Source organism: Acomys minous (genome assembly GCF_964271855.1).
Source record: "Acomys minous genome assembly, chromosome: 2".
Taxonomy (NCBI): Eukaryota; Metazoa; Chordata; class Mammalia; order Rodentia; family Muridae; genus Acomys; species Acomys minous.
Genome location: NC_140484.1, coordinates 7,832,267 through 7,856,322, shown reverse-complemented (window position 1 = coordinate 7,856,322; position 24,056 = coordinate 7,832,267). Strand labels below are relative to the sequence as shown.

General features: G+C 50.8%; 1 protein-coding gene across 3 annotated transcripts in view; it reads left to right on the top strand.

Moving 5' to 3' along the window:
• Positions 1 to 2,875: 2,875 nt before the first annotated feature.
• MXI1 (MAX interactor 1, dimerization protein) overlaps positions 2,876 to 24,056 on the top strand; it is a 64,702-nt gene continuing 43,521 nt past the window's right edge. The window contains exon 1 of one of the 3 annotated variants that reach the window (XM_084769616.1): positions 2,876 to 3,354. In XM_084769616.1, the coding sequence (XP_084625742.1) occupies positions 3,081 to 3,354 (274 nt within the window). In that variant the 5' untranslated portion in view covers positions 2,876 to 3,080. Of the gene's footprint in view, positions 3,355 to 22,393; positions 22,667 to 22,820; positions 22,886 to 24,056 lie in introns of those variants that run through there. The other 2 variants (XM_084769617.1, XM_084769618.1) reach the window with 2 other exon arrangements.

The following is a 24,056-nucleotide window of genomic DNA, read 5'->3' as shown; positions in this document are numbered from 1 at the left end:
CACCATTAAGGAATTAAAGAGAAACTCTGGGTTAGCTGGCTCATCGTCTCCCTATTATCTTCCATTTGGGGCCAAGGAGACCAGAGCTGTTTCCAAAAGTATCAGTTTTTGCAAAATGGCACTAAAAATTAAAAATAAAAATAAAAATAAACTTTCAGGAAATTGTGCCTACATAAGGCTTTCCTAAAGTCCTTAGATGTTTGTGCACATTTAAACAGGAACAGTTCAGAGTCAGAAGGTTCTTAGAGAAACAAAGAGAAAAGTCAGTAATTCTGCGGGGAATAGAGTATGTGAGCATGTAGCTCCCAGCTCTTTACAAGATCTTTGCTTTACTCTAGCCAAAGGGTGTAGAGTTCGACCATGCAAAATCTGCCACAACACGAAAAAACAAGCAAAGAATATGTGAACAATTACTATATTCTGATCCAAAATGTGAATGCATCTGTTTCTAAATGCCAGATTGTGTGTGTTCCTGTCGTAGGGCAGGTTAGTACACATTTAAGTCTTTTCCCTCGAATTGTGCGCATGTGCAGTGCACATGCATTTGTGATAGAGACAATGCATACTTGTTTGTGTGTGTGTGTTTGTGGTTGTTGGATCTTTTTTGTTTTGTTTGTTGTTTGTTTGTTTGTTTGTAGAAAGGGTTTCTCTGTATAGTCCTGGCTGTCCTGGAACTCACTCTGTAGACCAGGCTGGCCTCCCACTCAGATCCACCTGCCTCTGCCTCCCAAGCGCTGGGAATAAAGGCATGTACCACCACCGCTTGCTTGGCAACAAATGCATGCTTGTGCCATGACACGCTTGTGCAGACAAGACAGTTTGTTTGAGAGGTTTCTCTCCTCCCATTATGAGGACCCCAGGGAGCCACCATGTGGGTGCCGGGAATTGAACCTGGGACCTCTGGAAGAGCTACTAGAGATCCTAACCTCTGAGCTACCTCTTCTCCTATTCATTTATTTTTAAACGTGTGCATGTGCTCCTGCGATGGCGCCCAGGGCTTTGTGCATGCTAGCTGGGTAAGCTGCTCTAACACTGAGTTATATCCACAGGCTCACTTACAAAAATTTTCAAAGTATGCCAAAGCCTTCTTGCAGACCTTGGGGTGTATATACATGCTCTGAAAATGTTAAAGAGCATTTCGCAAAGAAAATATTCTTTATTTTAAAAGTTTCCATTTTCAGTCTGTGACAAGCGTGTACGGAAGTGTTTCTGGGGGCAGCATCCTCTGTGGAAGCGGGGTGAAGGTCTGGGTGGATTTGTTTTAGAAATGTTTTGCAGGGACGTGCAGTAAAGCCTGCTCTACTCTAATTCCAGCTTCCATTCAAGTTCCATCACCAAAGGGGACCTAGGGTCCAGGTGAAAACGATCGTAGAAAGGGGTTGCTGACATAGCCCAGTGTAAGCATGCACCAGCTTTGGTCTTCAGCAACAAAACAACAAAAATTACTCTCTCTCTCTCTCTCTCTCTCTCTCTCTCTCTCTCTCTCTCTCTCTCTCTCTCTCCTGTCCTGGAACTCACTCTGTACACCAAGCTGGCCTCCAACTAACAGATCCACCTGCCTCTGCTTGCCAAGTGCTGGGATTAAAGGCTTGTGCCTTTAAAATTCTTAATATGCCCCAGGGTATGCTAGGTGTCATTTTGACTTAGTCTACCCAAGCATCTTTCTTTCTTTCTTTCTTTCTTTCTTTCTTTCTTTCTTTCTTTCTTTTGAAGATTTATTATGTACAGTATTCTGCCAGCATGAGTGGTTGTGGGCCACCATGTGGTTGCTGGGAATGGAACTCAGGACCTTTGGAAGAACAGCCAGTGCTCGGTAACCACTGAGCCATCTCTCCAGACCCCTTTACCCAAGCATCTTATTAGAGGTTCCAGGGATGTGAAAATTTTGGCCAAGATGGCTTAGAGGATTTGACTCATTCAGTCGGCCTGTAACAGACCGAGAACTCCAAGCCTTCTTTTTCAGGCTTCAGAACGCGGCTCAGCTGTCCAGGTGTCTTCCGTACTCCTGTCAGGTGAGCCAGGTGGGTCCGGCCAGGTGGGTCCTGCTGGAAGTAGGGATAAGGATATGGGGTGTGGGCGTAGGAAGTGGAGAGTTGGGAAGTGGAGGGGGTTCCTAGGCTACCACTTCTGTCTTTGGGCCACTCTGCCACATAAAAGGGACCCCGTTGTGGAGATAACCTGCTGTGAGCTTTGCACAGCTGCATTTGAGGAGTATGGAGAGATGCTCACATCTCCTCCTCCTTCCTGGAAAAGAACTTTGCATTTGAAGGGTTGCGAAGGGGCGGGTAAATCTGTAACCCGGACAGGGTAGCCTGGAGACATCATCTGCCTGTGTGAAGGTACACACAGGTGTGTGTGTGTGTGTGCTCGCGCGTGCGTGCCTGCACGTTCATGTGCAAAATGTTTGTGTTGGGAGGAGTTTCTAGTTTCACGTGATGTTTCTATTCTTTCCGTCAGAACTGGGCTTTTATTGTTTGATTTTGAAATAAAGTCTTACTATTTAGCTCAGGTTAGCCTTGAACTTGAGATCTTCCTGTCTCTGGGTTTTTTATTTAAAAAAAAAAAAAGCCCTAGCAGTCATCATTTACTGGGGATCTACTATGTGCCAGCCATTGTGCTGAGTTATTTTTCTGTAAAGAAAATTGCTTTTATGCAGATGCACCCAGAGACATCCGAGTATTTTTTTCCATTCGTGTTAAACGCACAGAGCTCTCCCTGCAGCTGGGATTTGCGGAGGTGCGGGGAAGGGTGCTGGGATCGGCAAGGGGCGGGCCCTGCTTTCCTAGTCTCCACCATTTATTTTGACCCGTCAGATGGCGACTGGCTCGCACTAGGACCCAGGCGCCACAGCGCCTCCGTCGGTCCTGTAGGTTCATTCAATCTCCTATACACACAGACCCACACAGCGAGAGCGACACACACTCACACTCACAACTGCACGCAGCGAGGCTCGACAAGTCAGGCCGGCTCCGTGTCCCGGCGCCTCCTCGGCTCCAGCAGGCCGGATCTCCCAGGGGGCCCGCAGCTCGACCGGCCGCTCAGCCCGGGACTAGACCAGCTCGGCGGACCCCCGTGCCTCCATGGGCAAACGCGGGCGGCCGCGCAAGGAGGCGCGCTGCGAGGGCACGGGGCTGGTCCCCATCGCACCCCCGGCCATGCCCCCGGCCGCAGCCGCGCCCCAGCCTTCGGCGCAGCCGGAGGAACCGGCGGGGGCCAAGCCCCGGTGCCCCTTCTCGGACATTTTCAACACCAGCGAGAACTCGATGGAGAAGCACATCAACACTTTTCTGCAGAACGTGCAGATTCTGCTCGAGGCAGCCAGCTACCTGGAGCAGATCGAGAAAGAAAACAAAAGTAAGTTTGGGGGCCCCCGGCTGCTCGCCGGCGCCCACCTCTTTCTTTCTCGCCCCCCTTGGGCGACCCTTGTCGCCTGCTCGGCTCGCCCTCAACCCCCCCCCCCCAACACACACGCACCCAAACACGAACCCTCGGCAGTAAAGCCGATGACACTGGAGAAAGGACACGCACGCACGCACAAAGCTGCTAAAGATGTAACAAAGACAGAGCGGGGGCCTGTCGGTGCCTTGGTCTGTCGCTCTCGAGCAGGCCCGGTGGACGGCCTGGCCGAGGAGTGGGGGAGTGTTGTTGTTTGCTGACAACTGAGCTGCGCCGCTGCGAGCTCGTCTCTCCGAGGTCGCCTTTCTTCCTTTCTTTTTCTTTCCGGAGCCTTCTCGGGCAGACAAGTGTTTTTGTTTTGTTTTGTCGCCTGTTCTAGGGCTGGGTGGGAATTAGAAGCTGAAAGTTGGAAACCCTAAGCAGGAGCTCAGAAAGAAAAATATAGACCCACATTACAACAATAACAGCCGCCGCCACCAAACAGCTCTCCACGCCGTGGACTCCTCTCCGGCTGTTCTTTAAGCCTACTTTGTTTTTCCTCCCCACAGCAGGACTGGGCTCAGGCCATCGGGTCTACAGACACAGTTCCCCTGTGCCTCCTTGCCTCTGGGATGCCACGGTCTCTGGTCTCCTCAAAGAAACAGGCCGATGGAACCAGGCTGCACCAGCAGCTCTCTCTAGACCTGCTGTCCTGCGCGCGCTGGGGTGGGTGGGGGGTAGACTTGGCGAGGGGGTGGGGAGGGGGGGATGCGGCTACCAGCAAACTTTAGGATTCCGCAGAAACAATAGTTGGAGAAGACGTGGGTTGTTGTATGCGTTTTCTTTATTTTCTGAGAGACACACTGGGCGAGCAAGGCAAACGCCTTACTGGGTTCCGTGTCCGTCTTTCTCTCCCTCCCCGTCCCCCCCCCCTCCCATGGACACCGATGCTAGGAACCCCACCCGGGCCTGGGCTTCCTTTTTGTATTTGTTTCATTTTTGTCCCTGCCTGTCTGGGCCCCCAGCTCTCACCAGGCATTCGCCTCAGCACCCTAACGGGGGCACGCATGTGCTGCGCCTCCAGCACCATCGGAATAATAGCTGTGGCTGTGAGAAGGAAGACCGGGCAAAGGGGGAGAAAGACTCACAGAGAAGAGAAAAACGAGATGTGTAATCTGTCAGAACAAGTAGATCAATGAGAGACACAGACAGACAGACACCTGATTGCAACGTGTCAGATCTTGCAAGACACCCCCCCCCAACACAACAACAACCCTCAAAACACAAAAACATCTTCAACAAATAACGCCCGGGCCTTTAGGGTTAAGGTAACCGAGTGTTGGCAGCGCAATTGTGGGGAAGTGGTAAGACCCAAACAAGGGGTCGGTGGTGCAATCTTTTCTTTCTCCCGTCGTCTCTTTGCTCCGGGTGCCTGCCTGGCTTGTGAGAGGCGCATCGCAGTCAGGCTGCGTAGCCGAGTCGCCGAGCGATTATTCATTGGTGTGTGTGTGTGGTGGGGGGGGGGTGCATTCGTCTGGAGAATAGTTTCTGAAAAGCCCAGGCTAGTAGGGAGCTGTGTGAAGAGGTGGTTTTGTTTGGTGTGTTTGCTTTTGTTGCAGGGGGAGGGGCGCGATTTCTTTAGTCGTCCCCCCTCGCGGATCCCCAGTTTCTGGAGTCTGTCCCGAGGTTCCGACTCTGACTCGGGGACGGGGGTGCACTCAAAGAAGGCACCTTCAGCGAACCTCGACCCCCACCCCCGCAACGAGGTGGTGGCCGGAGATCCCCAACGTCTCGTGCCCCCCCCCTTCATACCGGCAGACAATCAGAGTCCTATTCACCCCCTCCACACACCCCCTCCCCGCGCCCTGGCTGCCTCCACCTCCTTGTTTACCCCGTGTCGGGGCTCCGGCGTGGCCACCAGTCACGTAAGCAGAGAGCCGGGCGCGCCCGGCTGGGCTGCCCCGCGCGGGGCGGGCCTGTAGTGGCCAAGCCAAGGCTCCACAGGCCGGTGCACTTGAGGGGCTTCCTCCCTGCCCCTCTCCTGGGCTGTCCGCTAGGCAAGCCCGTTGGCCCCAGAGAGGGGCTCCAGAGCCTCTGCACCCCAGTCAAAGTCAACTTCGTGTGCGTAATCGCCCCTCGGCCCGCAGCCCCCCTCCTCCGACCGGCTCCCCGCGGGAGTATTTTTAGCACTCTCGCGTCTTTTCGCCGCTGCTGTTTGGCTCGAAATGACGTGATGCCAGCAGCCCCCAGATTTCCCCGAGAGCGTGGGGCGCTGCACCGTGCCTGGCTCGGCTGCAGGGACTCGGCTCCAGGCCCTCGCTCCCTCCGCGGCAGCTCACACAGGCGGGGGTGACTCTCCCGCAAACTCGGGGAGACCACCCGTCGGACCCCCAGATTATCCACCCTTGCTAACAGAAGCGGCCCACTCTGGCCACTTTATTCGCCTCACTCTCGTCCTCCTCCTTCGCGCGGTCTGGGTACCCCCCCTCCCGCCCCAGTACGGCAAACGCAGGGCCCTACATCTGTCTCGCTTTATTGGGGGCGCTTCTCCGCGCAGCCGGCGCTCGCTGTTGTTTTCTGCTCGCTGCACACAATGCCCGCGCGTCACGGCGGTCCGCGTGTGCACAGCAATAACGCGAGTCGGGGGGCGGGTCGTGCGTGCGCCGGGCTCGGGCACTGCGGGTCGCTCCGCGCGCGCGGGGCTTGTTTTGCTCCAGAGCTCTGCTTTCCGAAACGCTTACATCATTCAGTTGTGTGTGTGTGTCGGGGGCGGGGGGGGGGGGGTTAAGATCTGGGCGTTCCGATAAGATTCCAGCATTTCCCGGCCTTAGGCTGTTTTGGAGGAAGTAAAGACCCTCCCCACCTATGCTTTGTAGTTATTGTGATGGGGGTGGGTGCCCAGGTTTTGTTTGTTGTGCGAGTCTTTTTTTTTTTTTTTTTTTTTTTTTTTTAGGTCACTACTGCAAAGGGCATGGCTGGCTGGTTCAGGTGCACAACCTCCCCGCCTTCATTTCAGCGAGTTCCCCTCTAATCACTTGATCTCAGTTTCTCCGCCTCCTCGCCCCCCCCCACCCCCACCCCCAGCACTAGACACATGGTTTCCACATGGAGACAAACTTCTTTCCTCCGACTGGACTTGACCTAGCTGCATCGCCCAGCCAATCGGCAGCATCCGCCCCTTATGACGTCACGCGTTGCCGAGGCCGGAGGCTGGGGGGGCGGAGCCAGGACGTGAGCCAGGAAATCACTAGGCTCAGTAGTGTAGCCAGCTAGTCCAGTATTTTCTTAAAGGGACTTTCTTCTCCCAGGCAAGTGTCAGGCCCTTTCGGGTTCCCAGATTTCTTCTTGAGATGCGCCGGTAGCGTCTGATCACGCGTTCACACGTTTGGTTTTCAGTGTTTGCAAAGAACTCAACTTGGCAGGAACTTGGCTTATTTTCCACTGTAGCCAGAACTACTTTTTATTGCCTCTTTGAGGTTTCCGTGCTGGGAGTGTTCACTAAGTTTTGGCCGCAGTGAAGTGATGAAGTGTTTCCATTAGATGGGGTGATTTTCTTGAGGGAGCAGTTGAAATAGTTACCCAGTGTTGACCATGTGCAACCTAGGAGTTCCCTAGGTAGCACAGGTGCAGTCTCCTGAAATGTCACCTGGTATGAATCTATGAATCTCAAAAGCTTCCAGAAATATTTATCATGTGGGCAGTGACCCTGTTATCACAGACTCAGAAATAGCCCGTGGCATCATCGCCTATTTGCGCGTGGAATCCAACGGAAGGGTAACAATTAAGAAGTACTAATTAGAAAAAAGGTTTATCTCTGCTTTGGCAAAGCTTAAAACCTACAAAAGAATTGTTATCCAAATAAAAACTGAAAGTTGAGGGGCTGGAGAAACATCCCAGCAGTTAAGAGTGCATGCTACTCTTACAGAGGACATGAGTTGTATTCTCAGTTACATGTCAGGCATCTCATAGCCGCCTGTAATTCAAGCTCCAAGGAGACACAATACCTCTGGCCTCCAAGGGCATTTCTATAGGTGTAAACATATATGCACATATAAATCCTAAAAACAAATAAAACACCTGTAAATGGAGAAAAGTACAGTGGTAGCTGCGGCCTGGAAGAGAGAGATACCTTCCAGTGTTTGGCGCAGGTCCTTTGAGGCAGCATCAGACCACAAGAGTGATTGGATGAGAACTGAAGGCCAGGTTCACCTTCTGAAGTAGACTGGGTGTGTTCCTAGGGCCAGGGGCAAGGCCCTGAAGCAGCCTCTTCCTGTTGGTGTAGGAAGCCTCTGCTGGAAGTTGCAGCTGTGTGGTGTCATTTGGCCCCACCCTGCCTTCCTGACAATCTCCTCAGCCTGGCCATGAAACCTCAACTCCAGTCCAGCAGGTCCACCGGCAAGCAGGCTTCACAGTCATGTCCCTGCACCTGACTCAGTGAGGACGCCCTCATTGGACTCCCTAGGGTTTCCGTGTCCAACCCTTCTTTCATGACTTAGGCTGAGTCTTGAAGCCCTTGAAGCCAATGGGCTGTTTCAGCTCCCTGGGTGTTAATTCTTGAGTCAGATTAGTTGAGAGAATGAAATGCTTTGCAGTCAGAAAGGGGCAGAGGTCCAAATTCCTACTCTGTTGTTTGGACACAACTGCTCAGCCTTCTCCGAGGCCGCATTTTGAAAGTGGGGCATGTGAACACCGTGATAGTGCCTCCCTTACAGCACCACAGAAAGCCTCAATCACCACCAGTTTTAAACATTTCATGTACACCCGAAATACAGTACCTGCTCAATAAATAGTAACTTACGGGGCTGCAGAGAGAGCTCAGCGGTTAAGTCTGTGATGCTCTTGCAGAGGATTGGAGTTCTGTTTCTAGCCACACGTCTGCCTTGACTCTAGCTCCTGGCAATACAACGCCTTCTTTTGGCCTCCTTGAGCACCTTAGACTTGATACACACACACACACACACACACACACACACAGACAGACACACAGACACACAGACACACACACACATCCCTACATACCAGAGAGACACTCACATATACACATTTTTTTTTAAAGCTTGACAAACTTCTATTGTTTCCAGTGTGTTAGCTTTATCTCTGCAGGAAGAGTAACAACATCTTATATGTGTATGAGTGTAGTATGTACATACATGTAGTTGTGTTCTGTGTATTTATGTGTGTGTGTATGTGTGTGTGTGTGTGTGTTTCCCTCATGTATGTCCTGTGGAAGCCAGAAGCATTTTTTGAGACGGTCTCTTCATAAACTTGGAGCTCACTGATAGTTGAATGGTTAGTCAGTGAACTCCTAGGATTTGCCTGTCTCTGTCCTGCCCCCAGCACTGGGGTCACCAATGGGCAACACCACACACCTGGCTTGTTTATGGGTGCTGTGGATCCAAACTGAGGTCCTCACAATTGATTGTCAGATGCTTTCCTCATTGAGCCATCTCTCTTTGCCCACTTATTAAGGTCTTACAGAATCAGGTCACTACAGTATTTTGGTACTTACCCTCTGTACAGCGGGCACTTGCTATAGATTTCTTGATGGATTGCCTTTGCCGTTTCTTGCCTATGGCGTTTGATTGGGTTTGGAGGTCAGAGACATGACCAAAGCTGGAAATACTGGGTTCTGATTGTTTGGGGTCAGTAAGTACAGGACCTGCAAGGAGATAACGGGTCAGTTCTGGACAGCTGAATCTACATTCTGTCAACCGCTGTGATCTGAGGAATGACTGAGTTCTTACTCAGGAAGTAGGGGACTGGAGTGACTTGTGCCGTTAGCGTTCCAGCAGGTCCTATCTCTGCCAGGAGGTATCTCTGGATGAGCCCACTGGTTCCATAATAAGCACCGAGTGTCTGCTCTGTGACTGCCTTTTTCCCCCTGAAACACCATGGGTTGAGTCACGTTGAGGTGGAGAGGTAGGGGGCTCATTTTTAGAAGAGTTGTGTAAAGATCATTGCTAAACCAGGGCCCCATTTCGTCCACATTTTAACCTGTGCTTTTGGATTTGGTGCAGGTTTAAAATGAGATAGATGCCACAGGGAGGAGACTTTTGAGACGGTCATTCTGGATCTCAGAACTCCGGAGCTGCAAGGTACTCTGTACCATGTGAACCGGGGGCTCCGGGGATGCAGAGAACTGGGGGATGAAGAGAAGTCGAATTGGGCTGTTGCTGCTATGGGGTGGGGTGGGGTGAGAGGGCCTCCATCAACTAACTACAAAGTCAAAGCCTTAGCTGCTCACATGTGTTCTGTCTCTAACTCCAACACCCAGGTATGGGGGTGTGCATTTGGAGATGGCTGAGCAAAAGTCTAGAAGTGAAAAAGGGAAATAAAGGGCACAGCTAGCAGCAGCTGTGGCATCTAGTCACGTTGCATAATATCAGAGCTGACTAGCATTTATTGAATATTGACAGTGCTTAGCCTGAGATCAGCCAGGAGGTGTCTTCTCCAGGCCACAGCCACCCTGTAGCACGTGCGACTCTGTTACCTCTATTTTGCAGTTGGGGGTTGAGGGGCTGAGGAGCAGGGATGCTGAGTGACTTCCTTAAAGGTCATGTGGCTGGGAGACGGCAGAGCTGTTTGCCATCTGGGCCTCCCCCTTCAGAGCCCCATGTACCTTTTCACCATACATACGTGGACTCATTTTACAGCCAAGGAATGAAGTCCAGACAGGAGGAACCACTTGCTTGAGGTCACCCAGCCACGTGAAGCAGAGCTGGTATTTGGAACACCCTGTTGATCTTCCAAAGTCTTCCTGTACACACCTTGTTTAGAAACGTGAGACGGGGTAGCCAATCAGAGAAGTTGTTTTGTTTTGTTTTGTTTTTGTGGGCTCCCCCACAACCCCCCTCCTGCAACTTTAGTTATTCAACTGTCCTGGCCTTGACTCAAGTTCAGGGCTCCTAGGAAACCACCGCCCCTCCTCCTGCTGCCTTTCCCCCCCAAGTCTCTGGTCATATTAAAGGACTTAGGGCTGTTGCTATGGTACTGAGGCCAACAGCAGGTTCATCAAATGCTAAGTCTTTCGCAAAAAAAAAAAAAAAAAAAAAAAAAAAGCCAGGCCCTAAAGAAGGGAATTGGCCAGGAAGATTAAGAGTTGCCTCAGTCCTTGTGGCTTGTACTTTTAGATTCCCCACGGCTCCCCACCCTATCCTCTATTCCTGCCACCACCATTTGCTATAAATACAGTTGGATAAATATTGATTTAAACTGGGTTTCTGGAGGAGAAACACATGCTTGCCCCGGCCTGGTCTTCACTTAGATACCACCGCGTGTCAGGCCTGACACACCTAACCCCACATGGCCCTGGCTTCCAAGTGACACGTTTGGGGAGGTGAGTTGTGGTTTTGTGGCTTTTCTTTTTCTTCAAGGGAGAGAAGGAAAAAAGAAAGCAAAAAAAAAAAAAAAAAGAGATAACAGCTGAGTAAGAACGAGATGTCCTACAAAACGAAGCAAGTGGTTTTCAGCAGACAGGAATCTCACTCTTTTTTGCCCTCCATTTCCGGTTTTGTGTTTAAAGGAGGCAGGTGGTAAAGAAACATCTTGACCATGGGAGCCCCAGCAGCCACAGAACAGTCACCTTCACTACGGGACAAGGAGGTGGAGGCCCAGAGAGGGACAGTGGCTTTCCCACAGTGGCACAGCGGAGGCAGAACAAGGCCTTTCTGTGCCGTGTTCTCATCTGTGTGATAGGAGAATGGGTCATAGATAGAGCTCAAGCAGCTTTTGTTTTACAGGTCAGGTGCTCATAAACTCAGCAGTTCTCAAGCCTGGTTCCTGAGCCCTGGGTGTGGCTGCTTATTGCAAAGGTCATTGCAACATTCTAAGTAGTCTTTCAAAACGAAGCTCATTTGACTTTGCTGTACTAAGAAAAATATCTTCTCTCTTACATGAGGAGTGGTGGGGAAGGAGCCGAGAGCCGTGGCAGTGACGGCCACTCTAAGCCTGACTGAATGAGGGAAATTCAAGTCTTCCCAAGGATACTGGGTGGGGTTCCAGACTCAGAGTGAGGAAAGAGAGAGAGTGGGGGGGGCGGTGTGCGGGGGGGGGGGGGAGGCAGAGAGAGGAAGGGAGGACTGGCATGGGCAGCAGGGATGGACCTCCCATCTGGGTCTTTTCTAAATGTATGGCAGCAACTGCCTCGGGCACACTGTCTCTGGGCGGCCTGGCCGGAGGACTTAAAGCTGGCAAAGCCTGACTTGACTCTCTGGCCGAGCCAGGGCACCTGCCCCTGTGATCCCAGCTGGAGGCTCAGTGGTGGCTTCCTCATCTTAGTGGGATGTCATGCTAGGCCCCTCACTTGTGAAACATTTTGAGAGTTCAGGTGACTGGCTTTAAGCAACAGGTCTCCAGGAAACACATATAAACAGAATGCCTTTCAAAATATTTTAGACCAGGGAAATCCCTCTTAAAGGCTTTGTGGCAACTACTTTGATAAGACGGAATTACATTGTGGGTCAGTAATTCTCCCTAAATCAGTTATGTCTGTTGGTCTGTTTATTTGTTAAGCGGTCACTTCCGGAGTCCGGCTTTGCCGTAAGGTTGGCACGGTGCTGGGTTCTAGCAGTGCGGTCATTGTGTTCATGGAGTGTGTGCTCTGTTCAATGTCAGGCTTTACAATTTCCTTTTTTTTTTTAATAGTCTCATTTAGCCCAGGTTAGCCATGAAACTCACTATGTGGCTGAAGAAGACCTTGGAGTTCTGAGTCACCTGCCTTCCTTCACCTTGCAGTGCGGGATTACAGGAACGCACTACCGCATCGGGTATAGATGCGGAGTCAAGCACGGACTTCATCTCTACTCAGAAATTCAGTTGTCTCCAAGTAAATCCCAACAGTGGGCTGCCAAATCTGACTGGAGATTTGTGTCTTTGGCTCCACCCCCCAATATGGTTAGAATAAAAATTCATCCTGAGGTTCCAAAAGGAGTTCCAACCAGATGTGGTGGCGCAGGCCTTTAATTCCAGAAATTGGGAGGCACAGGCAGGTGGGTCTCTGAATTTCAGGCTAGCCTGGTCTACAGAGTGAGTTCCAGGACAGTCATGGCTACACAGAGAAACCCTTTCATGGAAAAAAAAAAGTGGGAGACAGGAGATTCCTTTCTAACTGCCTCCCCTCCCCAGACCCCAGCTGCACCATAGCCCTCAATCAAACGTTTTTTGTTTTTTGAGACAGGGTTTCTCTGTGTAGCCTTGGCTGTCCTGGACTTACTTTGGTCTTGAACTCATGGTGATCCGCCTGCCTCTGCCTCCCAAGTGCTGGGATTAAAGGTGTGCGCCACCACTCCTGGCCCCAACCAAACACTTAAAATGTTTTGTGTTCTTATGTTTGCCCCCCTAACTTCAACAGATATGATGTCCCTTCTACACTCGGGTAGTTTTCACCAGTCACACTACCCACCCAATGCCCGCATAGCACACCCTTGGCCACCCAGCTCCGATGTCTCCTAAAAAACCGAACGAAGCAGAACAAACCTCGATAAACACACTGTCCGGAGGGAGGATGAGATTAGGAGAAACCAAAAAGGAGAGATTTGGACTGTCTAGTATTCAAAATGTTTTGCTTTGTATATTTATTGTCATTACAAGGACACAGGGATGAAGATGGCTTGGGAGTTCCAATAGGCAGGCTATTGTATTAAAGTAGAGGGCAGGCCCAGGCTATGTGACTTCTAGCCGTGGGTGGCAAACAGGAACTGGTGTCATTCTTGTTTTTATCTTTACAGGGGCCAGAATGGCTCCCTGTGCTGCCTCCCACAGCAACCTCACTATCCCTGTCATAGTTGTTAGTCCCCGAAACTCTGAGTGCCTTGCGTATAACTTTTCATCATCATTTTTACCAGCCATGGAATCTGGTTTAATGCAGTAAGAGTTACCTAGAACAACCAGGAGCCAAACTCTGCCTGTGCTTGGCCCTCAGGGAGTAAAGCGTGTCAGCTCTCCAGTTCAGGTGCATATTCCAGCTCAGATATTAGCCAAATAGAAACCAATACACAGTTCTAGTCTGTCTCCTGGGAGTCTGATAACCAGCCCCTGAGCGAGCTGCTGACAAGTGCAGTCTCCTCTGTTTTCCAGAGGAATGGCGCTAATGGCTCCCTTTTACTGGGCATTTACTATGGCCAGCACAATGCTAAGTGCTCTATATTAAATCCTCACAAACATCCAGTAGGGAGGTGCTGTAATCACCTTCATGTTTATAGCTCCCCAAGCCTCAGGAAGGCTGCCTCACTTTCTCAAGGCCACATGCTAGCAGCCTTGGGGCTGGGACTTAAGTCCACTGTTCTTCCTTAGGGGGTTGGGAGAAGCCTCGGGGAGCTTGGGAGCTAACAAGAGGCAAGAAGTGGAGTCTGGAATATTTGAGGTACACACTGAAGGCTCCAGGAAGATAGCTCCCTAGAGTCACTCCCTTTTCTCCCATTTATCCTAGGAGGATGGAGAGAAGCAGCCAGAAGCTTCCAGGGGTTTCTCTACCCACTCCCTGGAGTGCTGATGGTCTGGGGTAGTTTTGCTTGCTTGCTTCTGCCACTGTGCCAGCACCCTCTGAGAAACTCACCCGACCAGTAGGGCACCTGTAGCCCTACAGGCTGTGGCTCCACACCCTGTCAGGCTCCAAGACTTTCTGGGACGCCCCAGCTTGTAGGACAACTGGGCTGGCCAGTGCTTGGTGCCATGGGCTTCCGCAGAGAAAGCACAGGAGAAAGGCAGTGTGGATTTCTGACGTGGGCTTGAGGCCCCAGTTGTTGCAGTGACAGTGCGGACCAGATGGTTCCCGTCAGACAGCAGAGGCCCAGCCTCCTCCTGTCTCAAGAGAGCAAGGGAGCTCTAGAAACAAGAGTGATGTTAAGTAGAGCTGGGTTCCTGTCACTCACTTGCGTGCAGCCCTTCCAAAGATTGTTCCTTGCCTCTCATAGGGTAAGAGCCTAACACCTGCCGTGACTTTCATCCTTAATTTCCAGAGTGTAGTGATATTATGGGATGGGTGCTCTTGCTTCTGCCATGGCTTAACTTCCCGTGTGCTCCGTCTCACCTCAGCTAAGTCAGGATCTGCTGCGGTTACCATGGTTCTTTATCGTTTAACCCCTTAGCGCCCTTACGGCCATTTACAGTTGTTTTCCTTGCTTATCCTCAATCTAGGTGGCAAGAATATAAACACGCTGAGGACAGGGAGCGAGCTTGGTTTTGTTCTCTGGGGCTTTCTGGCAGATACCTAGGGGATATTTTCCGAATGGTGAATTTTCTGAGCTACCTTTTCACAAGAACACTGTTGTGCCGGTCGTGGTAGTTCACAGCTATAATCCCAGCACTATGGAGGCTGAGGCAGGAGGATTTGGGATTTAAGGATAGCCTGGTACACATAGCAACTTTTAGATAGCCTTGGCTACAGAATGAGACTTTGTCTTAAGAAAAAGCCCCCCCCCCCCCGTGCTCGCTTTGGCAGCACATATACTAAAATTGGAACGATTCGGAGAAGATTAGCATGGCCCCTGCGCAAGGATGACACGCAAATTCGTGAAGCGTTCCATATAAAAAAAAAAAGAAGAAGAAGAAGAAGAAAAGAAAAAGCCCCCAAACAAAACCAAACAAAAGCCAAGAGCTATTAGTTAGACAACGGTGCAGATTAGTCTAGAACATTGCGGGATTTTAGCATCCTTGTTTCCTGCCCACTAATTGCTATGGGAATCCCATTCTAACACATTCCCAAAGCCACCCAGAAGCATAGGTTGAGACCCTTGACCTAACCAGTTTTGCCTGGCCAAATATTCTATGTGATGGAGTGGGATGGGTGGTGTCCAAAGATATAGCTTTGAATCTAGTTGTGGCCTGTGTGACCACAAATCCCTTACTCTTTCCGGGGCCTCTTCTGTAAAAGTCTCAGAGGTGTGCTGGGGGTTACAGAGCTGATGCAGATGCTGCACTGTGCGTGCAAATGAATGAAAATGACCCCATAGGCTCCTCTGAGAGTGGCAAGGTGTCAAAGGATTAGGAGGTGTGGCCTTGTCGGAGTGGGTGTGGCCTTGTTGGAGTGGGTGTGGTCTCGTTGAAGTAGGTGTGGTCTCGTTGGAGTGAGGAAATCTGTCACTGTGGGTAGGCTTTGAGGTTTCATCTGCTCAAGCCAGGCCCAGTATGTCACTCCCTCTTCCTGCTGCTTGTGGATCCAGATGTAGAACTCTAGGCTACCTCATCCATCCAGCACCATGTCTGCCTGTGTGCTACCATGCTTCCCACTATGATGATGACGGACTAAACCTTTGAACCGTAAGGCAGCCCCAAATAAATGCTTTCCTTTATAACAGTTGCCACATCGGGGTGTCTCTGCACAGCAACAGAGCACTGGCCGAGACACAGTTACATGGCAGCAAGTTGGTCAACGGATTCATTTTGCTGTGGGCTCTCCCGAGACTCCCAACTTTCTAGAATCAAGGTTGGAGCCGGAAGTGAGGGAGAGGTGACCTCATCCATATCTTCAGACAAGCAAGAGCCTGTGTTTTTGTCATAACTGCTGCACCGGAAGCTGAGCCTGACGACCTGCCGCAGAAGGGGTAGGCGTGCCCAGGGCCTGCTGGGGCTGTTGTGAGCCTTTGCCAGTCTGTGTCACCAGGAAAGGGTAGTGACATCACCTGAGCTAAGCGCAGGGACAGGGCTGCTCCAAGCCAGTTCCTCATAGGGGAAAGGAGTGCGGTGGGACCTGGGATTGTATCACGCAAGGCTGTAAGGCCGAGTCTTAGCAGTGGGGTTGGCCCCTGGCAACTTTTTTGGTTTTGTCTTTAGTTTAGTTTGTTTTTGTTTTGGACAGGGCCTCGCTACATATCCCTTCTGGCATGGAACTGCTATGTAGGCCAGGCTGGCTTCAAATTCACAGTGGTCGGCCTGCCTCTGCCTTCCAGAGTTAATCCGGGAGTTAAAGGTGTGTCCCAAGACACTCAGCTCTTTTCTTTTCTTTCTTTTTTTTTCTTTTATTTATTATTTTTGATGGATTTGAAATCAAGTTGCTTCTAGCTGGGGTAGGGGACAGTCAGTAGGTAGCTGCCTGCTCACGTGCTTGAGAACCACCGTTCCGCAGCACTCACAGCAAAGTCTGCACCGTTATAACCCCAGCACTGCAAGAGTGGCTGCAGAGAGAGATGCAAGGATTGCTGGGGTTGTTGGCCATTCAGCTTGGCTGAGAGCAGCAAGCTCCAGGTTCAGTGGGAGACCTTGTCTCAGAAAGTGGTAGAGAAGACACCCAAGGCCGTCCTCTGACCTCTAAATGGGAATGCTTTCACATGCACAGATGTGGGGACACACACACACACACACACACACACACACACACACACGTACACAAACACATACACACACACATACAGACACAGGTTAATTAGGAAGAAACAGGATCTTTGCACTAGCAAAACCTCATAAATGTAATAGCTAAATAAAAAACAAGAAGAAAGAAAATTAGCCTGGCATGGTGGCACATGCCTGCAATCCCAGCACTAGGAGAGGTGGAGGCAGGAGCATCAAGGAGTTCAAGGTCACCCTTGGCTGCATAGTGAGTTTGAGGCCACCCTGGGCTACACTAGACCCTGTCTCAAAACAAAACAAAAATTATAATTTATTTATTTATTTTTGTGGTTGGTGTGGAGTCTAGGATCTTGAGGAAGGCAAGGCAAGCTTTTATCACTGAGGCAGACCCCAGCCTTCTCTAGTTTATTCTTGCGCTTGAATATAGGTGAAACATTCTAAACAAAATATAAATTTATGGCTCTGAGCAAGGCTCCGGGGTTCGGGTGGGAGAAACCCGTCCCATGGTTGACCAGGTCACGTGCACAGGAGTGGCTGACATCATGAGAGCCACCAGCCTAATGACTACAAAAACAAATTACAGGAGACTATTAAGTGACACCAGCGACAGCGATGAGATCTTGAGAAAAGGACTCAGGGGCATCCCTAAGGAAGGCAGATGGGTGGCATGGCAGGGCTGCGGGTAGGAGCCATTTCACTGGAGAGGGACGCTGAGGCTGGGTCTGGGGCTTGTGGTCATCACCACCAGAGAAACAGCCAACAGACCAACCTTGTTTTAGGGAGAAATGAACCTTGAACAGAAAAACAAAGCAGATTTGGGATGCTTTCTGACCCTTTTAAGAATGTAACTTAATAGTGACATTTAAAGAGTTGAGGTTGGGGTTCCACAGACCTAAAATATCAGAAAATGTATTCCGTGTGTGTGTGTGTGTGTGTGTGTGAGAGAGAGAGAGAGAGAGAGAGAGAGAGAGAGAGAGAGAGAGAGAGAGAGAGAGAGTCCATTTTCCTCTCTTTTAAACACGAGTCACTCAAAAAAGAAAATTCTAGCCCTGAAGGGAGCATGCAGCTTAAGGTTTGGGTGTCAGCCCCCTCACCGTGTACTGGCTTTGTTGCTTTTGGCAGGTTCACATACTTCCGAGCCTGGATATTCTGAACTGAAAACATGGACACTTGGACGGAGAATTCAGCTTAATGATAGAAACTTCCAAGACACAAACCATGAAACGTTCTGGGGGAGCATTCACTTGGCACTACTCTAGCAAAATCCTTTTGAGTCCCTTTACCACCCGCCCTCTGGTGCCCCCCAACAGTCCGGGGGGTTGAGGTGGTGAGCAAGCCACTTAGAAGTGCACAGTAACTGAATCCTGCAATGCAGACTTCTCGGATCCAAGTACATGGGGGAAAAGGAGGAAGGGGACGTTTGAGAGGTTACTATGCCGTTATAATCATTGAAATAGGCAGCTGTAATAAGGACCATTTAGTAAAATGTAAAAAGCCCTTTTCTCAGGCAAGCGATTGGGTCAGAATGGAAGTCAAGTGCAGCTGTTTGAGCCTTCGCCAGTGGTCTGACCTCACCAGAAAAACTGGAGTTAAAAGCAACAAACTTCCAGATTCAGCGATCTGGGCTGACCCACCGCCTCCTCTGCAGCTACCCCCCACCCCCGTCCTCGCCCTCTCCCTTTCTCCCCAGCCTGGGCACCTGGGTCGCTCGGTGCGTTTCTATGTGGTTGGGGAGTCAGCCGGCAGCCCTGGCGACTGGAGCCCTGGGAGACAGCAGCCACCTCTCGGGTTTAGCATTACGTCATCCCTTTAGACCCAAATTTATCTCGGCTGCGCACAGCCCCGCAGCTCCGAGCTGCCGCTGACTTGAGAGCTTACGCACGAAGTTAGACAAGGCTGACTCACTGGGCAGAACCAAGGTTTTCTGTGGCTTTCACGTTTCTGGGCCCTGGAGGAAGAAGAGGGGAAGAGGCTGCTGTCTTCGTGTGGGAGCAGGGAGGGGGTGTAAAAATGGTAATGTTGATGCAGTTAGTGTCTAGGGCCTCGGAACTCATACTCCCTGTCCAAACCTGGTTATCTGAAAGCTTTAAAGAAAGCTGTGCTTACACGTGCGGTAAGCACTTTGCAGATTCGGAACCTCAACAACCCAGGGGTCCCCAACAGCAAGGACTATGGGCTTGTAACTGACCTCACCGACCTCTTCTCCTTTCTCCATCTCGCCTGCCTGTAGAACGAGATGCTAATCAGCCTCACGTATCCGTTTGCAAATACATCACTTGGGAATTTGCATCTCCTAACTGTACTAGGGAGTGTGTGGGGGGCACCCTAAAGAGTGGAGAATTTGGCCTGCTTCATCCACCCTCGATTGTGGTAAAGCTGGGGGACTTTTGCAGTTTTCAAATAAGGAGGGAGAGGGGGAAGGGAAAGGGGAGAGGGAGGGAGGAAGACAGACAGAGACACAGAGACAGACAGACAGACAGACAGACAGACACACACACACACACACACACACACAGAGAGAGAGGGGGGGGAGGGAGACTTTCTTTTTTTTAAATATTTATTTTATGTATTTATGTATTTATTTTATGTATATGAGTACACTGTTTTCAGTGCACATCAGAAGAGGACACCAGATCATATTACAGATGGTCGTGAGCCACCATGTGGTTGCTGGAAATTGAACTCAGGACCTCTGGAATAGCAGCCAGTGCTCTTAACTGCTGAGCCATCTCTCCAGCCCCCTGACTGACTTTCTTTAGTGAGAAAGTGGAACCAGAGACTGGAAAATCCCAGTTCTTGTATCTATAGACATGGAACCCTTGCTTTCCTGTTTTCCCAACCACGTTTGTAGTATAAACTGGCTTCCTCTGACCAAAAGCAAAGCCATGGCTGTTGCTGGGCTCCCAGTGGCTAACACAGAGCTGGGGGTTGGGTGGAGGGGGTGGATAGCAGCCTGGTCGTTTGGGAATGGAAAAGGCTGGAGAATTCTGTAGATGTGCCAGCCCACTGTCACCGTTGCCAGTGCCCTAACACATGAGCAGGTGGCCCTTTGGTGACTCTTCCATCTCTTTATCTGCCTCCTGGCTCTAGACTTGTTCATGTGGGGTTAACTGTGACACCTATCCAGCCTTTTCCCACTAAGCTACCATTGGCTTTATAATTTAGTCAGTGGACTTAAAGCCATTTTCAGTTCGCAAAAGGTTCTACATTTCTTGATTGCATGCCACACAGTTTACCTGCTATAAAGGTGACTTAACTTCTCAGAGCTTTTGGAATTTGGAATTGAATGCTTTAAGGGGTTTCTGCAAATGGTAAAAGTGAAAAAAAAATTTTTTTTTTGGTTTTTTGAGACAGGGTTTCTCTGTGTAGCCTTGGCTGTCCTAGACTCCCTTTGTAGACCAGACTGGCCTCGAACTCAGGTTGATCCACCTGCCTCTGCCTCCCGAGTGCTGGGAGTAAAAGTGAAAATTTAAGTTCATAATCCTTTTTTTTTCTTATTCATTCTTACCCACCCCAGACAGGGTTTCACAATACAGCTCTAGTTAACTTGGAATTCACTGACTTGGTGTGTAGATCAGGCTGGTCTTGAACTCACAGAAATTTGTCTCTCTTTCTGAGAGTGCTAGAATTTAAGGCTTGCACACCACACCTATCCTTTCACCTTTTTTTTTTCAAGCCAACAGGTGTTCTAAAGGAATGATTATTTTTTGTTGTGTTGTTGATTATACACAGAGTCTATGTAATCCTGGGTGTCCTGAACTCACTATAGAGACCAAAACTCATAGAAAACAGCCTGCCTTTGTCTCTTGAGTGCTGGTTAAAGGTATGAGCCACCACACCTGGCAGAGTGAGTGATATAAAAGAAGGAGAGAGAGAGAGAGAGAGAGAGAGAGAGAGAGAGAGAGAGAGAATTTCTTCCTACCTCTCTCCAGTAATGCCTTTGGCTGGGGTGGAGGGTGGCCGTTACCAGTACACAACCGGAAAACCCATATGACCTACCTAACAGCTGAAAAAGCACAGTCCCTTCAAAGTCTAGAACGGTCCCCACCCCACCCCCACGGTGGCTTGTGAATACTTCTCCTTTTGGGTCTCCCCAAATTTGATGAACATCCACTTCTTAAATGTTGTGCCAAGTATAATAATTAACAGGGCTGGTGGAATTTTGTAGCCTGTGACCTCGTTGGAGAGATCGCTCACTTTGAAGAAGAAGGGAAGAGGGCAGAGAGGATGTTAAAATGCTGCACAAAGACCATGATGTTTGTGAAGGAGTAAGGACATGTGTGCTCAGCCAATAGCATGGCCACAGGAAGGGGACACCCTCCTCAGCTAGAGCTCTGTCACCTTGGAAGTCCACCAGCAGGTGAACATAGAGGGAGGCAGGTTATGGCTAGTTCCCACAGCTCCCAGCTTGCTCCGAGAGAGAGCATGCAGCACTTCCCGTGGTCTTGTCTTTCCTGGCCCCCTCAGGCGTTGGTGGTTTTGTGTCCCAGGGGACATGTGGCAGTATCTGGAGGGATTTTGGGTGTCATGCCCAAGGGCTGGTGGTGTGCTACTGGCATCTAGTGGGTTAGGGTTAGGGAGAGGGACGCTGCTGAGCATTCAACAATGCACAGAACAGAACCTGGCTCCAAGGAGGAGCCAGGGGGTCCAAAGTGTTCAATAATGCCGAGGGTAAGGCGTCCATTACAAGAGGGACCTGGAAAGAGGGTGGTGGTTGAGAGCAGCGGGTACTCCCGCTTTTTAAGGTCCCTGTTGTCAGTTGCCTTTGAAGAGAGGAGAGCAGTCATCATCAGAGCTTTCATGCATTATATGATGGAATTACTTCATTTACACTTCACAATGACGCTTACTAAATATGTTTCCTGGGAACAAGGTCCATTTCTGTTTCTCTCAGTACCATATACATAAAGTACCATATACATAAAGTACCATATACATAAAGTTCAGTGCCTGGCAAACTTCTGGCCTCAAAACCGCGCATAAATGGGAGAATTAAATCCATTTTATATATGAAGAAAGGAAGCTTGAAAGAGTCCACAAAGCCAGAGCTCGGATTTGAACTGAGACCAATATGAAAACAATACCAAATTTTCATATCCTTTCCTTGTATCATCAGGTCAGGGTTTCTGTCTAAAAACACTAATGACACACTGAGGAAGAATACAATTCAGAAAAGAAGAGAAGTTAGAAAACCTTTTGTCAGTGTCGCAGCTGAGGGGAAGGAGGACCATAAGGACATCCTCTCTGGCTCTCATTAAGTGATCTCGTTTCTGAACAGCGACTCGTGCTTCTCAAGTGTATCTGTGGTGCTGTCCTTGCAGATAATGTTACTTTCCTTTCTTAAGAGGTTGAGGAAACTGCGTGAGGCCCTGAGGTTCCACAAGAAAGCAGTAACTAGGCGACCATATCAGTTCAATAATGAATGCTCTAGGCCCGGAGCACCAGCTAAGAAATGAGTCTCCTTGGGAGCAAACCCAAAGCTCAACCAAATCTTTTCCTCAGAAGCAAAGCTATGGAAGTTTTTAGTTTTTCCATCCTTGGAACGAGAAAAAGAAAGCCAAGGAGAGACTACATCTCCCAGAGGCCATGGCGGAGTCGTCCTTGCGCAGGCGCACTGAGGCGGCTTGTGTCCCTCGACACCAGACGTGCCGTGGCGGGGGCGGGACTACATTTCCCAGGGGGCAGCGGAAGGGGCGGACGGGGGCGGGCCTTGCCGCTGCTCCGGTCCCTCCCCCCCGTGCTCGCGCGGAGAAGTAAACAAACCGCGCGCGGGCTGCAGGCGGCGCGGCGGGCGCGGCGGGCACGGCTGGGGCCGCGGAGAGCGCGCCGAGCCTGGGCCGAGCTGGCCCGCCCGCCCGCCGCACATGTCCCGGGGCGTCGTGGGACTGTAGCCGTCTGTGGCGCCTCCTGTCGGCCGGGGGCGGGAGCGCGGAGCCCATGGAGCGGGTGCGGATGATCAACGTGCAGCGCCTGCTGGAGGCTGCCGAGTTTTTGGAGCGCAGGGAGCGAGGTAACGGCTCGGCGCCGTCGCTTCGACCGCCGATCTCGGGCTCCACGCGGGGAGTGCGGCGCGGCTGGTGAGGGGAGGTGCGCGCGTGTGTGGAAGTGCGTGCACCGGTGAGGGGAGGCGCGTGCCCGCGCGCGTGCAACAAGAGGGGCGCGCGCGTGGAAGTCCGCGCGCGGTTGGAGAAGTGGGCGCGCCGGGAGGGAGGTTTGCTCAGGAGTGCAGGTGAGTTCCGGAGTGGAGGCGCGTGAGAAGCTGGCGAGCGGGGACAGGCATCTGTGCGTGCGTGAATGCGGTGTGAGCGTGTCTTGGGCGGAGGGGAAGGGGGCTCCGGGCTGCAAGGGAAGGACCCGTGAGCCGCGCAGGGGCAGCTGAGCGGACCTGTGGAGAGGGCGGTGGGCGGTGGACATGGAGCTCTTGTGCTTGAGACTGCTGGAGGGACTGGAGGGGGTGGGTGGCTGCTGGGGAAGTGTGGGTGCAGGAGGCGGGGCCTGTGTGAGCTTGGGGCGGGGGACGGGCGCGGGGAGGAGGGTAAAGCCTGCGGGCCAAAGAGCTGAGGGAGGGGCGTCCTACTGTTGTGATCATCCGAGATGCAGTGAGTTGGGATCGCCTCGGAGGTGGCGATAGGCGGTGGAATGTAGAGACTAGGGTATTGGAGTGTGACGCGCTGGAGAGAGAAGGTCCTTCGTAATACTTTGTGATCTAAAGAGCTGGGGCACGCAAAAATGCGGAGGCTACTTTTTTCTTTTTTAAGGCAAGTGCAATCTTTGGAAGTGAATGAGTAGCTGGTGTTAGAAATTAGGATTTTTTTTTTAATTCTTGGTGCTAGAGAGGGGGCTCAGCCTTTAAGATTCCTTGTTCTTATGGGGACCCAGGGTCAGTTCCCGGCACTCATATTGGCCCTTTCTCTGCAGCTATAGCTCCAGTTCCAGGAGATTAGTGGCTTCCTCTGGCTTTCCAGAAAACGTGCAAATACACTCCTGCACACTTATGTACACGTAAAAGTTAAACCTTAGAAAAGACTTCTTGGAGGAAAAGCTCTTGGTGAGGAGGGAAAAACTGGTTTAGAAGAGGTATGGACATCCTCTCTTGGCAGTGGGTTGGGTCTGTATATGTCTCCAGATTGATCTCCGGACAGCGAATGGATTTTTTTTCCCCCTAGGGTTGGATCTTGCCAAGTAATCCAGGCTGGGCTTGGGCTCAGGATCTCCTTGACTGGCCTCCTCAGTGCTGGAATTAAAGGGATACCACCTCGCTAAGCAAGCTTTTTAATCTTCTAACCCGAGAGCAGACCCGGTTTAGTTTGTCTACTTTCAGAGCATGTGTTACTACAAGGGCTCGGGTCTGTGGATCCGTGCGGTTTGGGAGGCTGTGTTCTTACACCTTTTTTCTTTTC